This window comes from Thamnophis elegans, chromosome 3 (genome assembly GCF_009769535.1).
Source record: "Thamnophis elegans isolate rThaEle1 chromosome 3, rThaEle1.pri, whole genome shotgun sequence".
NCBI lineage: Eukaryota > Metazoa > Chordata > Lepidosauria > Squamata > Colubridae > Thamnophis > Thamnophis elegans.
The window spans coordinates 150,458,807-150,471,627 of record NC_045543.1 but is presented as its reverse complement, the minus strand read 5'-3'; the positions used below and the strand labels follow the sequence as shown (position 1 = coordinate 150,471,627).

Below are 12,821 nucleotides of genomic sequence, written 5' to 3'. Positions count from 1 at the left end.
GGAAGTTTTTGAGAAGAGACCAGGCAGACCCTTGTCTGAAATCGTATAGGGTCTCCTGCTTGAGCCGGGGGGGCTGGAGTAGAAGACCTCCAAGGTCCCTTCCAGCTCTATTCTACTCTACACCCCTCGTTCCCAGGGCTGGGAACTGGGGCTCCACATCCACCTGTGGGGGAGGGAGGACCTCTGGGCACAAGACATGCAAAGCCAACACGGAGGGGGGGGCGTGTCTCCAGGAGTTTGAGCCGGGCCACATCCGGGCATTGTGCCAAAGGGGCTGCCTTGGGGCACGGCAGCTGCTCCTCTGGGAGTCCTTTGGCCCTTGGCGTGGGAAGGTCGAGTCTGATGCATTCGGGACAAGACGAGGGGGCGTCTTTCTTCTCTATGGCCCCAGAGAGCAGGTCTCTGTGCAACTGGGGAACTCGAACCACAGAGAAAAGGTCGGGCCAGAGAAGCGGCCAGCGAGATCCACCAGCTGCCACATCAGTGCTGGAGGTCTTTCAACCAAGGCTGGATGGCTGCCCATCAGACGTGCTCGGGGGGGACCCAGGCCTGTGCAGGGGACTGGACAAGACGCCCTGGGCTTCCAGAGGGACTCCAGCCAGCAACTCTGCAGCCAGCTCTGCTACCTTCTCACTTCTGTGCCCAGCTCTGCTGTTGGCATTGAGAAGGCCTGGGGGGGGGGGCACAGCTTTGTCTCACGTCGGAGGGAGGAGCACAGCCGAGGGGCCCGTGGGGCCAGAAAGCAAGCCTGCCTCCTGCCTGTGTTTGGAAGACGCGTGTCTCCACCTACATCCAGGTGCTCGGTGGTCTCTTCCTCGAGCTCCTTGCAGGAGGGATGGAGGAGGCTGTACAGGATGGTGTCGGCCCCTTTGCAGTACAGAGTCAGCTGACCCCTCGGGTTTCGCACTGGGAACAAGGCAAGAAGGGCAGAAGGTGAGTCTGCGGCAGATGGAGCCCAGAAAAAGACCCAACCAGAAGCCCCCCTTCCTCGATCTCTCTTCCCTCACCTCGGGTGTTCCTCCTCCCCCTCCAAGCCACTGAAGTTCGAGTTTGGAGTTTATTCAATTTGTAGGCCGCCCTATTCCCCGAAGGGACTCAGGGCGGCTGAACAAAAGCCAAGGGAGGGGAAATTACAAAAAGTAAGACAAAAACAATCGGACAATACGAACAATTTAAAAGCACAACAGACACAGCAAATTCGAGTAGGGAGGGGGGAACTCAACCCCAGGCTTGCTGGGACAGCCAGGTCTTCACGGCTGTCTGGAAGGCCTGAAGGGTGGAGAGGGTCCGAATCGCCACGGGGAGCTCGTTCCAAAGGGCCGGGGCAGCCACAGAGAAGGCCCTCCTCCGAGTAGTCACCAGCTGACATTGGCCGGCAGATGGAATACGGAGGAGGCCTAATCTGTGGGATCGAATGGGTCTGTGGGAGGTAATCGGCAGAAGGTGGTCTCTGAACAGGCCCCAGGTAGCCTATCTGAAAGGTCCCGGGCCTTCTGCACCACAGACGGGTCGTCCGAATTGTTCCTCGCTAATTGCACCGGCACGGCATTGGCACAAGGGAAGCTCTGTACCCAGGGTTGAACCGTGGAGCCTTTGGTGCTCTCTGAGCCTAGGGGTTATCTTGCAGATGTTTCCTTACCCAGCTAGGCAACATCATCAATGGAAGAAGGGAGTGGGGTTTGTAGGAGCATAGGGCCCATGGTACTCTCTTTAAGTTTGGCTGTTTCTTGCAGATGTTTCATTACCCAACTAGGCAACAACATCAGCCCTGACAATGCTACCTAGTTTGGCAATGAAACATCTGCGAGGAAACCCCCAAACTCCAAGAGCACCAAGGACCCCACTTGTGCATCAGACCAGGACCCCAGCAAGGTCTCGTGGTTGTGCAGCGTGACTCTACCTCCACTAGACCAATCAGAACCCACAGACTAGGCCTCCTCCGAATTCCATCCGCCGGCCAGTGTCGACTGGCGACTACCCGGAGGAGAGCCTTCTCTGTGGCTGCTCCGAACCTCTGGAACGAACTCCCCGTGGAGATTCGAACCCTCACCACCCTCCAGGCCTTCCGCATAGCCCTTAAAACCTGGCTGTTCCGACAGGCCTGGGGCTAAAGATTCGTCGCCCCCTTTTGAATGGTATGATTGTTGCGTTTTTTAACTATGTATTGTTTTGTGTTGTTGTTAAACTGTCTGTATCCCCCTTTCCCTTCTCTGAGTTGTGAGCCGCCCTGAGTCCCCTTAGGGAAAAGGGCGGCATACAAATGAAATAAAACTCTAAACTCTAAACTTTCCGCTGTGACACGAGAAAACCTCTGGGCGGGAGGAGAGCTTGAGCAGAGTGTGCAGAGGGGGAAGGAAGGGAGACACACCAATGACGGACATCCTTTTGCGCACATTGTTGAAGTCCAGAATGGCCATCAGCTCGTAAACCACCATTTCCCCCATTTCCACCACAGTGATGGTCGTGGGGGTGCGGGCGCGAAACACAAAGCCAAAGTTCCGGGCTGCGGTCACCAAGGCCCCCTCGTCCGGGGACTGGGCTTGGTACACCAACGTGCCTGTGGGCGAGGAAAGGTGCTGGTTGTTTTGCAAGCATGAGCCTCCCCTCCAGCCACCGTGCCCTCCTCTGCCAGCTCCGCCGTGCGCTGCAGCCTCACCCTCCTTCGTTTCTTCTGGCATCACCGTGTGGCAGAGGGAAAGGAGGCGGAAGAACGTGTGTGTGGACTCATCCCTGGCCTTCACCGCTTGGAGCAGTCTGCGGTCATAGAAGACAAACTTTGGGTCGGCCAAAGGATTCCACGAAAAGTCAACTCTGTCCATTGTCTGTGGAGGAAATAAGGAGGGTCAACCTCTTTTGCTCTGGGCTGGACATTCTCTGGACCAGTGGGGTGCAGGCAGGGGAGGCAGGGGAGGCACAGCCCCACCGCTCTCATCATAAAAAGAAACAAAAATATAAAAGGGAAAAGGCCTCACCGTGAATGACTGCCTAACTGTTTAAAAAAGCCTCTAAAAAAGCATCCTCTACTATGAGGCAGGAGAATTGTGTGCCTCATTTAGTCTGACTTTTTAGGCGTTTTATGATCGCTCGAGCACAGTTAAGCGAGGGTTAAAAGCAGAGGTGGGTCCCTACCAGTTCGCACCTGTTCAGTAGAACCGGTTCGTCAAATCTACCGAACCGGTTAGAAGAGGTTCCACCAGTGGACCCGGAAAGCAGGCCACACCTACAGAAGAGGTTCCAAATTTTTTTGAAACCCACCCCTGGTCCTTGGAGATGATTATTCTACACTATCATGCTCCTATTTATAAAACTCAGGGCCTCTGTGAAAGGGAAGGATGACTCCTGCGTTTGTGGTGCAATCAGAACATTGCGTGTGTTGAAGTTGTTTTAACGCAAACCAAAGATGCCTTTTAAAAAACAAGTTGACATCATATTCTTATGCATGCCAGCGCTGTGTGTGCGGTAATTTAAGGTGGTTCTGACAAGTGTCGTCGGCATCTTCATATCCGGTCACATGGGTGGCAAGCCACTCCCACAAAGGAGGCCACACCCACAGAGTAGGTTCGAACAATTTTTGAAACCCACCACTGCTCGGCAATGGCACTCGAGTGTGGCTGTGCAGAGGAGCAGGGACCCTGGGAACAGGGCCACTGCAAAATACAGGGAAACGGAGTCCCCAGACTTGGCCTTCTGCCTGCAGCGTGGATGGCAGCCTGGAGGTCACTGCTGCTGGGATACAAGCAGCCCCGTTTGAGAAGAGGGTTGGTGGAGTGTCCCTTACCTCAATGTCCTCCACCAGGAATCCATCTGAACCCAGAGTACTTCCTGTGGGAGAGAAAGAGACTGGATGCGAAGGACGACCGGGGCTTCTGTGCCCCAGACACTTGGGGGGGCACCTGGGCCTCCTTTTCTGTCCTGAAAGTCCAAGGCTTGGCTCCCCTCACTAAGAACGCCAAGACCAAACCACCCATGGACACCCCACACCCTACCTCTCATGCTGAGCCCACCCTACAGTCCCTCTGAGACCCTTCTCCAAAGGGCTGCATCCACCTCTTGGCCCTCCTTGAGCTGATCTTGGACAGAGACGGAGGCCGGGTGGGGGGGCTGACTGTGCCTTGAAAGCAGTAAGTCCCACTGTCGCAGAGTTCCCGAACATCGGAACGGAACCTGATTGGACTGCTCTCTTAGATTGCCGATTACTTTCAATATACAATTTTCTCCAGAGCTTGTCTCATCTACGCAGCACTCAGGATCTCTAGCAAAAGTACCTTTTCTCTAAAACCTATGCAGCGGTGGGTGGTTCTTTGCTAGAGAGTAGCTGGGTAGAATTCCTGCCTGCCATTTTCTATGTCCTGCAAAAGGCCCTCGCCCCTTATCTCAAAGTGATTTTGGGGCCAGAGAGCCAAGAGTGCTTGGAGCAGATTGGGAACCCCCCCCCCTCTCCCTTGCCCCCAGGAACAGGGGGGTGGCCCCAGAGCAGGCAAAGCTCCGATGCGTTTCCGTCTTCCCACCCTCCCAGGAGATGCCCCTCCTTCCGTCTGGCCCCTTCTTACCGTAGAGCTTCCCAGCGATGCAGCATTTGTTGAAGATCATAATGTTCTTAGTCAGGGTCCCCGTTTTGTCAGAGAAGATGTATCTGATCTGCCCCAGCTCCTCGTTGAGGGTGGTGGTGCGGGCCTGGGCGGGCATGTCGTGAGGAGGGTAGTACATCTTGTGGTCCCAGTCGATGTAACAGCTGTTGGCCAGGCGGATGATCTCAACGCTGGAGCAAAGGAAGGCACACGCTGGGTCCCTGGCAGGAAGGGAAGTGCCCCGGGTATACTCCCACCCTGGCAAGGTGATAGGATTCAGCCAGCCGTGCCTCCAGCTGCTGTAAGGTTATGCTAGAGCAGCAAGCACACACTAGTGGCAAAGGGTCACGGTTGGCCGTGGCTGAAGTGGCATTGGTTCAAACGTGGGATTCAGCAGGTTCTGACCAGTTCTGGAGAACCGGTAGCGGAAATTTTGAATAGTTCAGAGAACCGGTAAATACCACCTCTGACTGCTCCCCTCCCCAATCTATTCTCTGCCTCTTGAGTCCCAGCTGATTGGGAGGGAATGGGGCTTTTGCAGTATCCTTCCCCTGCCACGCCCACCAAGCCACACCCACAGAACCGGTAGTAAACAAAATTGAATCCCACCACTGCATTGGTTCCTTTAGGAACGCCCCCCTGTGTTGAAGGGACAAGGCCCCGTGGCCTCTCTTCCTGCTCCCCGAGTCAAGTCAGGGACACCCCCTCAGGAGAGGCCTCACTTTGGCAGAGCCCTCCAAGGGACACCTGGGTTCCTGGTGGCTCCCCCAACTGAGCCTGCTTTTCAGAGCATCCCACCACAATGGCAGCTTGTCCGGGATAGGACCACCTCCAGAAAGGGGAGAAATGCGTCCCGCCCCAGTTCTCCCTCAGACCACCATGGGGTCTCCTTCCAAGCTGCGTGGGGGAGGCTGGCTTGGGCCCTCAGCCACCACCTTACCTGACATAGAGAGAAATGGGCACCACGGTGTTGAGGATGATGACGTAGGACCAGAACACAAGAAATGCAGAGAAAAATGAGGATTTGACATCCGTTGCCCAGGGCAGGTACACCTGGAACCGGTAGCCCTGGTTGTATTCCCAGATGCAGTTGCCGATGGCCAGGATCAAACACATGATGCCCAAAAAGAGGAAGATCTACCGAGAGAGAGCGGGGGGGGGGGGGGGATTGGGAGCAGCAGCTCAGATGGCAGAGGAGGACTTCCCAGTCTGGGCACCAGCCCCACCACCTTCGTCCAGAGCATCCTTGACCCAAACCAGGCAGCCCTCCTCCCTCTGGGTGCCTGAGCCACAGCTGGGTGTCACAACAACTCAAAGGGTTAGAATAGGACATCCAATCCAGCCTTTTTGCTCAGGGACAGGGATGGATCCAGTGGAGCCTCTGCTTGAAGGCCTCCAACGGAGAGCTTCCTGCTTCAAAGGAGGGCTTTTCCCGTTTCATAGCTTGTGGAGGGCTGTAAAGCCCTGTGAAGCTATTGCTATTATTGACAGCTTCTGTGATTGGCCCTTTTTATTACATTGTGCAATAGTTTTATTAAAAATAAGCTGTCATAAGCTGGATTATTGTAATGCGCTCTACATGGGGCTGCTCTTGAAGAGTGTTCGAAGATTCCAGTTAGTCCAGAACGCAGCCGCGCGAGCGATTGTGGGTGCACCCAGGTACACCCACATCACACCTATCCTCCGCGAGCTGCACTGGCTACCCATTAGTCTCCGAATCCCCTTCAAGGTGCTGGTCGTTGCCTATAAAGCCCTACATGGCATCGGACCTGGGTACCTGAGAGACCGCCTCCTGCTGATCACCTCCCTCAGACCGATTAGATCTCACAGGGTAGGTCTCCTCCAGATTCCATCTGCCAGCCAATGTTGGCTGGCAACCCCCCCGGGGGAGAGCCTTCTCTGTTGCAGCTCCAGCCCTCTGGAATGATCTCCCTGTCGAGATCCGGACCCTTACTACCCTCCCAGCCTTCCGCAAAGCCACCAAGTCCTGGCTGCTCCAGCTGGCCGGGGGCCCTGTGAAATATCCAGCCCCACGGAAATTGTGAATGTTGCGGTTTTGTTTTTAAAGTGTTGTCTTTGTCTAGTTTTCCCCCTTTCCCTTGTCTATTGTAAGCCACCCGGAGTCCTTTGGGAGTGGGCAGCATACAAGACAAATAAAATAAAATCAATCAATCAAATCAAAATTATATTAAACAGATAAAACAAATTCAGAACGTAATACAAAAATATATGTAGAAAGAAGAAAAAATACTAAAAAATGTGGAAAAGGGAAAAATAAAATCCCCCACCCACAAAGAAGAAAGCATCACTGAAGCACCCCTTGCCATCTCCGTAGCCCTCCGAAAGGCCCTAAGCAACCCCAAAGAAGACATAACTGGTGTCATTTACTGCTTATGGTCAAAGGGCCACCACCGAGGAGCAGGAGGAAAAGGGTTGCATGGATGTCAGTTGTCAATTGAAGATATTATGAATCATATTTCACAACACAGAGATGAATCCAGTTACACTTCCAGACACTTACGCCAGAGATGTCCAACCTTGGTGGCTTTTAAGACTTGCGGACTTCATGGCTAGCTGGGGAATTCTGGGAGTTGAAGTCCACAAGCCTTGAAGTTGCCTTGAAGTTGGAGAGCCTCCTGGGTGTCATTGGTAGGGCACATCTCAGGATGTTATGTTATGAACTATCAGGATGTTATGGAGTTTTAGGAGTTTGTTTTCTCCTGTGTGGTTCAGCGTGGCTCTGCATGCCCTGGTATGAACTGGGCCATGGGTGACCCACACCTACACAAGGAACTATATTACAACAGAGCCCAGCTTTAGACCAAGCAAGAATTCCCTGAGAGAATTCTTAGGAGCTTTGCTCTATGACTGATCAGGCAACAGGCATTTATGAGTCATTCAAAAAAGAACAACCACAGGTGAAAGGAAAGAGAGTCTTGAGGCCATTCTCCCCAGCTGATTGTAGGACTTTAAGAATGGTGCCCACTCGGAATGACAAGTGGGGTAGGGTTTCCTGCCCAAGCAGTGGGTTGGACTAGAAGACCTCCAAGGTCCCTTCCAACTCTGTTATTCCATTCTATTCTTTCCCACCTTCTCCAGGATGGCCCTTCAGGTCTCTCAAGGTGAAACCCATCACCCGCAATCGAGCCCATTGACTTCGCTGCTGCCCTTTCATTCTTCCCATCTTCTTCAAGGTCCAGCTTTGCTCCCAGAGAGTGTCACACGTGGAGTGCCACGGATTGCACCATTCCGACTTTTGACAGCAGAGACACATCAAGGCATTTGAAGGTATCTTTTTCCGGGCCTCCCAACAGAGTAGATGAGCTCTACCAAATGCTAATAATCTGTGGCGTGTTTTTTGACTGCTTACCGCTTTACTGTTGGTGGGTGATCCTCAAAGGCAGAAACAATGTACAATCTTTGTGATACCTTCGCTCTCCTTTGTGTTTCATTCGAGTCACATTTTTCTCGCTCTGCTCCTTGACTTTTATTGGCAGACTGCAGATTCTTTGCATTGTTCGTCTCTCAGAATGAGGTCATCGGCATTGCAAAGGGCATTTATCTTTCTTCCCCCCGTTTTCGGCTCATCTTCCAATCCTGCCTCCCTTAACTTACTCTCGTCTGCATAGAGGTTGAATGAAGAGGAGGAGGGTGGGGGTGGGGTCAGCCCTTTGCCCACCTGGAGCCAGTCTGTCTGGCCAGGCCCTGCCCGTTCTGCGGCTTCCTGATCTGCCTTCTGGGTTTCTCCCGAGGACCAGCAGATCTCCTGGAATTCCTGGTTTTTCTGAGCACACGTCACACCTCTGTGCAATCAACTGAAGGCTTCCCCAATGTCAGTGAAGCAAATGGCGGCTTCTTCCTGCTTATCCCTTGGCCTTCTCAAGTCTCCAGCCATAGCGCCTCACGCTGGCTCCCGGGCCTTTTCGGAAGCCCCTTCCCTCCCTGCAAGGCCCTGATCTGCATCCAGGGACCCTTCAGATGTTTCCATTCAAACTGCAGGAGTCCAGGGAGCCATAACACACAGCTATGGTTGATTGATAGCTCCCGCGTGAGGCCCTTTGAGCTGTGATTGGCTGCTGTGGGTGTGGAGGGGGAGTTTCCCCTTTTCCCCGCCTTTTTCTTCTGCCCTCCTCTGATTTTACCTCTGGCTGCTCCTGTTTGCCCGCCTGACTCTCTTGTCTGCTGCAAATATGGATGTGAAACGTATTGATTTATATAAAACTCTTATGTTCCTTTCGGCGTCTCTGACTCCATTTGAAGACCAGCCGGCAATTCCCCGGCAGGGATCCCCAGCAGGAGAAATTAAGGTGATTGTGTTAAGGAGACTAGAAGAGACACAGTGACTCAATAGCTGGGCTTGTCGATCAAAAAGGTTGGCAGCTTGAATCCCTAACGCTGCATAATGGAGTGAGCTCCCGTTACTTTTCCCAGCTTCTGCCAACCTAGCAGTTCGAAAGCATGTAAAAATGCAAGTAGAAAAATAGGAGCCACCTTTGGAGGGAAGGGAACAGCATTCCGTGTGCCTTTGGCGTTGAGTCATGCCGGCCACACGACCACGGAGACGTCTTCGGACAGCGCTGGCTCTTCGGCTTTGAAACGGAGATGAGCACCGCCCCCTAGAGTCCGGAAAGACTAGCATATGTGTGCGAGGGGAACCTTTACCTATTAAGGAGACTCTGTGAAATCTCCTTTATTTGCCATTGGCGTGCAAACTGACCTCTTGCCATCTGTGCAATATTTTGTCGTTCTCCAGATTTGCTGGCATAGCCTGGCTGCAAATTCCTCTTCTGCAACTTGCCTTATTCCTGCAGATATCCTATCATGTCCTATGGCAGCCCCTTATCTCGCACCCATTGAAGCAACTCCAGAGAAGCGGCAACCAGCACCATTTAAGGAAACGCAATCAAGAAGAAACAAGGCCCACACGACACAAGGCAGGCAGGACCATCGACTGCTTTGAAAGGGACACCAAACCCCACTTTGTGCCAACCGAGGGGTGGGATTACAGGCTGAGCTAATGAAATGCCTGTCAAGAAAAATGCCAAGCTCAGAGAATATCAAGAACCCAACAAGTGGAATTTGGGTGTCGGCAAAGTGTTCTACAATTAAAGACGATAATTATAATAAACTAGTGATGCAAATAAAGAAACATTTAGAAAGTAGGAAAAATATTCAGCTATCACTAATGGGACATATAGCCACAGTTAAAATGAATATTTTACCAAGAATTTTATTTTTGTTGCAAGCCGCATCTATAAATCCTGGTAAAACTTTCTTTCAGGAATTAAACAAACTAACAGCTAGGTTTATCTGGCAAGGACGAAAAGTGAGGATTAAACTAAAGTCAATGCAAGACAGCAAGGAGAGAGGAGGCTTGGCATTACCAAACTGGGGGTTATACACACTAGCAGTAACAATAACCTGGGTGAAGAACTGGAGAATTAAAGAATAAAAGAATCTTGACCTTAGAAGGCCATGATCTGCAAGCAGGTTGGCGTACGTTCCTATGGGAGGAAATAAAACGCACAAATACTTTCAAAAACATCTAATTAGAAACGCTAAGAATAAACCGCTTAGAGAGGGCTGAAAGCCCTATGAAGCGGTATATAAGACTAACTGCTGTTGCTATTGTTTTACCAATGGTTGGATAAAAAAACCTCGGAATGAAACTGTTTACTTATGTTGTAATAACTTTTTATTTTTTGTCTTTTTTATTCTTTCTGTTATGAAATAGAGTACTGCTGATATGATATATAAAGGATAATAATGATCTTAATATATAAGAGTGGGATGATTTGAATACCTTGGTATAATTGTATACAGTGACCATTTTATATTAGAAAAGATCTTTGTATATTAAACGGATCAACGATGATGTAAGGAATAATTGATATACTCATGAATTGAAATACTTAACCACTATATGGATTAATAATTAATAATGGGAAACTATTCTTGGAATTCTGGATGATTGGTGACACTATGGTTAATTGAAAATATGAATGTATATTATAACCTAATGGGAACTCTTTGTTCTAAACTTCGCTTTTCCCCCTTAGAGGTAGGTGATACTATAATACTTCAAAGACTCATTGTTTATTTGTTAGATAATTACGAATTCAAGGACATAAGGATTGTTACAAATGAAAGAATATTAATAGTTATCTGAACACATAATGCTCAATGACAGTGAAATATTCAGCTATGTTTAATGTAAACCAGTGATGTTAATCCTAAATTTAAGAATTGATGCGCAAAAACCTGTAACCAAACGACATGCTTGATGAAATGGAGGAATGTTGTTCTTTTTTCCTCTCTTGCTTTGGTTTGTATATGTTGTTTTGTTTAAAAAGAATAAAAATATATATTTTTAAAAATATTGAATTAGATAAATGGGAAAAATTGGGGGGGGGACAAATTTAAAAATGACACTATTGGTTGCATACAAGGAAAACCAGTACAAAATGTTTTACAGATGGCACCTGGCACCAGCAAGGTTAGCAAAAATCTCAGTAAATATTTCACCAAAATGTTGGAAATGTGAATTAACACACGGATCATATTATCACATAAAGTGGACGTGTGAGGAGGCTAAAAAGTATTGGAAAAAGATTAAAAATTGGCTAGAATCAATAACAGGAGTAAAAATTGATTGGAAACCAGAAGTTTTTTTACAAGGAATAATGACAACGAAATGTAAAAAAGAAATCCGGTATTTAATTTTACACATAATTACAGCGGCGAGGATTGCCTTCGCTCAGAAACGGAAAAATACATTGATACCAAGTGAAGATGAAATAATAAGTTATGGACTGTGCAGAAATGGACAAATTAACAAAAGAAATCCAGGGAAAAGAAGAAAGAATACTATCAGATATGGGAAACAAAGGATCAATGAAAGAAGCTAATAAAGCCCAAAAATAGAAGCTAAGGAGAACTAACTAACTAACTAACTAACACACACACACACACACACACATATATATATATGGAAGCAGTTAGCTTCCTCCCATAATTGGGGCTTACCAGGGGTTGTAATTATCTAATAGATACCTTTCACCCTGGCTTCACTGATAACGGATAAGAGCCTGTGGCCTAATGGCTAAGATTTCTGCCTAGTATGTAATATAGCCCAGGTTCAAATCCCAGTAAGGGTATGGCTAGCTGATGAGAGCTAAATAGCTTGAAATAGATCTATACTAGTCTCCCTTTATTTATTTATCAGCACAAATAAACACACACACACACACACATACATTTAGAGTTACAACCCTTGGTATGCCCAAATATGGGAGGAAGTTTACTGCTTCCATTCTCTGTCTATCGGCTCGTCACAAGAGACCATCCAGACAGAAACCCAATATTTTTACAGCACAGGTTCTAATCCCAGTAAGGGTATGGCTAGCTGATGAGAGCTAAATAGCTTGAAAAAAATCTATACTAGTCTCCCTTTATTTATTTATCAGCACAAATAAAAAAACATATATATGCACTCAAGAGAGCTTAAATTTATTAGAGGTAATCACTCAAAATAGCAGATAGAAGAGTAAAATAAGAGGGTTAAAAAGGGGAAATAACATAAGGAGAATTTTATCGATTTGAAATTGCTATTAGAAAGAACAGGAAGTTCCTGTTTGTACTATATTGTGTAAAGTTCTCTGTGTGTGTATTTTGTATGTTTATAAATTTTAAAAAAATATTTAAAAAAAGAACCCAACAAGGGGAAGGCAATTTGTCTGAAGTGGTTTAGGGTTGGATCAACTTTGAGCAGGGGGGGCTGGACTAGAAGGCCTCCACGATCCCTTTCAACTCCTTGATTCTTCTACGTCTCCCCCGTTGTGAGAGCCCCACGGGGAAGGCAGGCAGGCACGCTTGGGCTGAGGAAGGCCAACCTTGGCCAGGAGACCTGGCTGCTCTCTCTGGGGAGCCCAAATTACGAAGGCCACCCCAACAAGCAAGACTCACCACCAAGACCAAGTAGTTCATGAGGCGTTCGATGCTGGTCCGTTTCAAAGTGGTCTTTCCACTGTTCTGCATCAGCTTGGTGTCTGGCCCTGGGGGAACCAACCACGGGGGTTTGCTTTAATTTCAGGATCCGAATGATCTGCACCCAGGAAGGCAGGAGCTCCTGTCCCTTCTCCCCAGGCCCCCATCTCACCACCCACCCCCATTGGAAAGGAGAGAAACCTATTCAAAGAGGGCAGGAGGGGGGCAGTGCTTACTCTGGGGGGGGGAGAACTGAGGGCAAGCAGA

The 12,821-nt window shown here is 49.2% G+C and overlaps 1 protein-coding gene across 2 annotated transcripts in view; it reads right to left on the bottom strand.

Moving 5' to 3' along the window:
* Window positions 1-12,821, bottom strand: part of ATP8B2 (ATPase phospholipid transporting 8B2) — a 71,379-nt gene that overhangs the window by 28,741 nt on the left and 29,817 nt on the right. For both annotated transcript variants that reach the window (XM_032214363.1, XM_032214362.1), the window contains exons 11-17: window positions 12,534-12,622; window positions 5,509-5,705; window positions 4,551-4,759; window positions 3,779-3,822; window positions 2,657-2,822; window positions 2,369-2,557; window positions 791-906 (exon numbers count right to left, since the gene is read on the bottom strand). In XM_032214363.1, coding sequence (XP_032070254.1) covers window positions 791-906; window positions 2,369-2,557; window positions 2,657-2,822; window positions 3,779-3,822; window positions 4,551-4,759; window positions 5,509-5,705; window positions 12,534-12,622 — 1,010 coding nt within the window. The remainder of the gene's footprint in view (window positions 1-790; window positions 907-2,368; window positions 2,558-2,656; window positions 2,823-3,778; window positions 3,823-4,550; window positions 4,760-5,508; window positions 5,706-12,533; window positions 12,623-12,821) is intronic.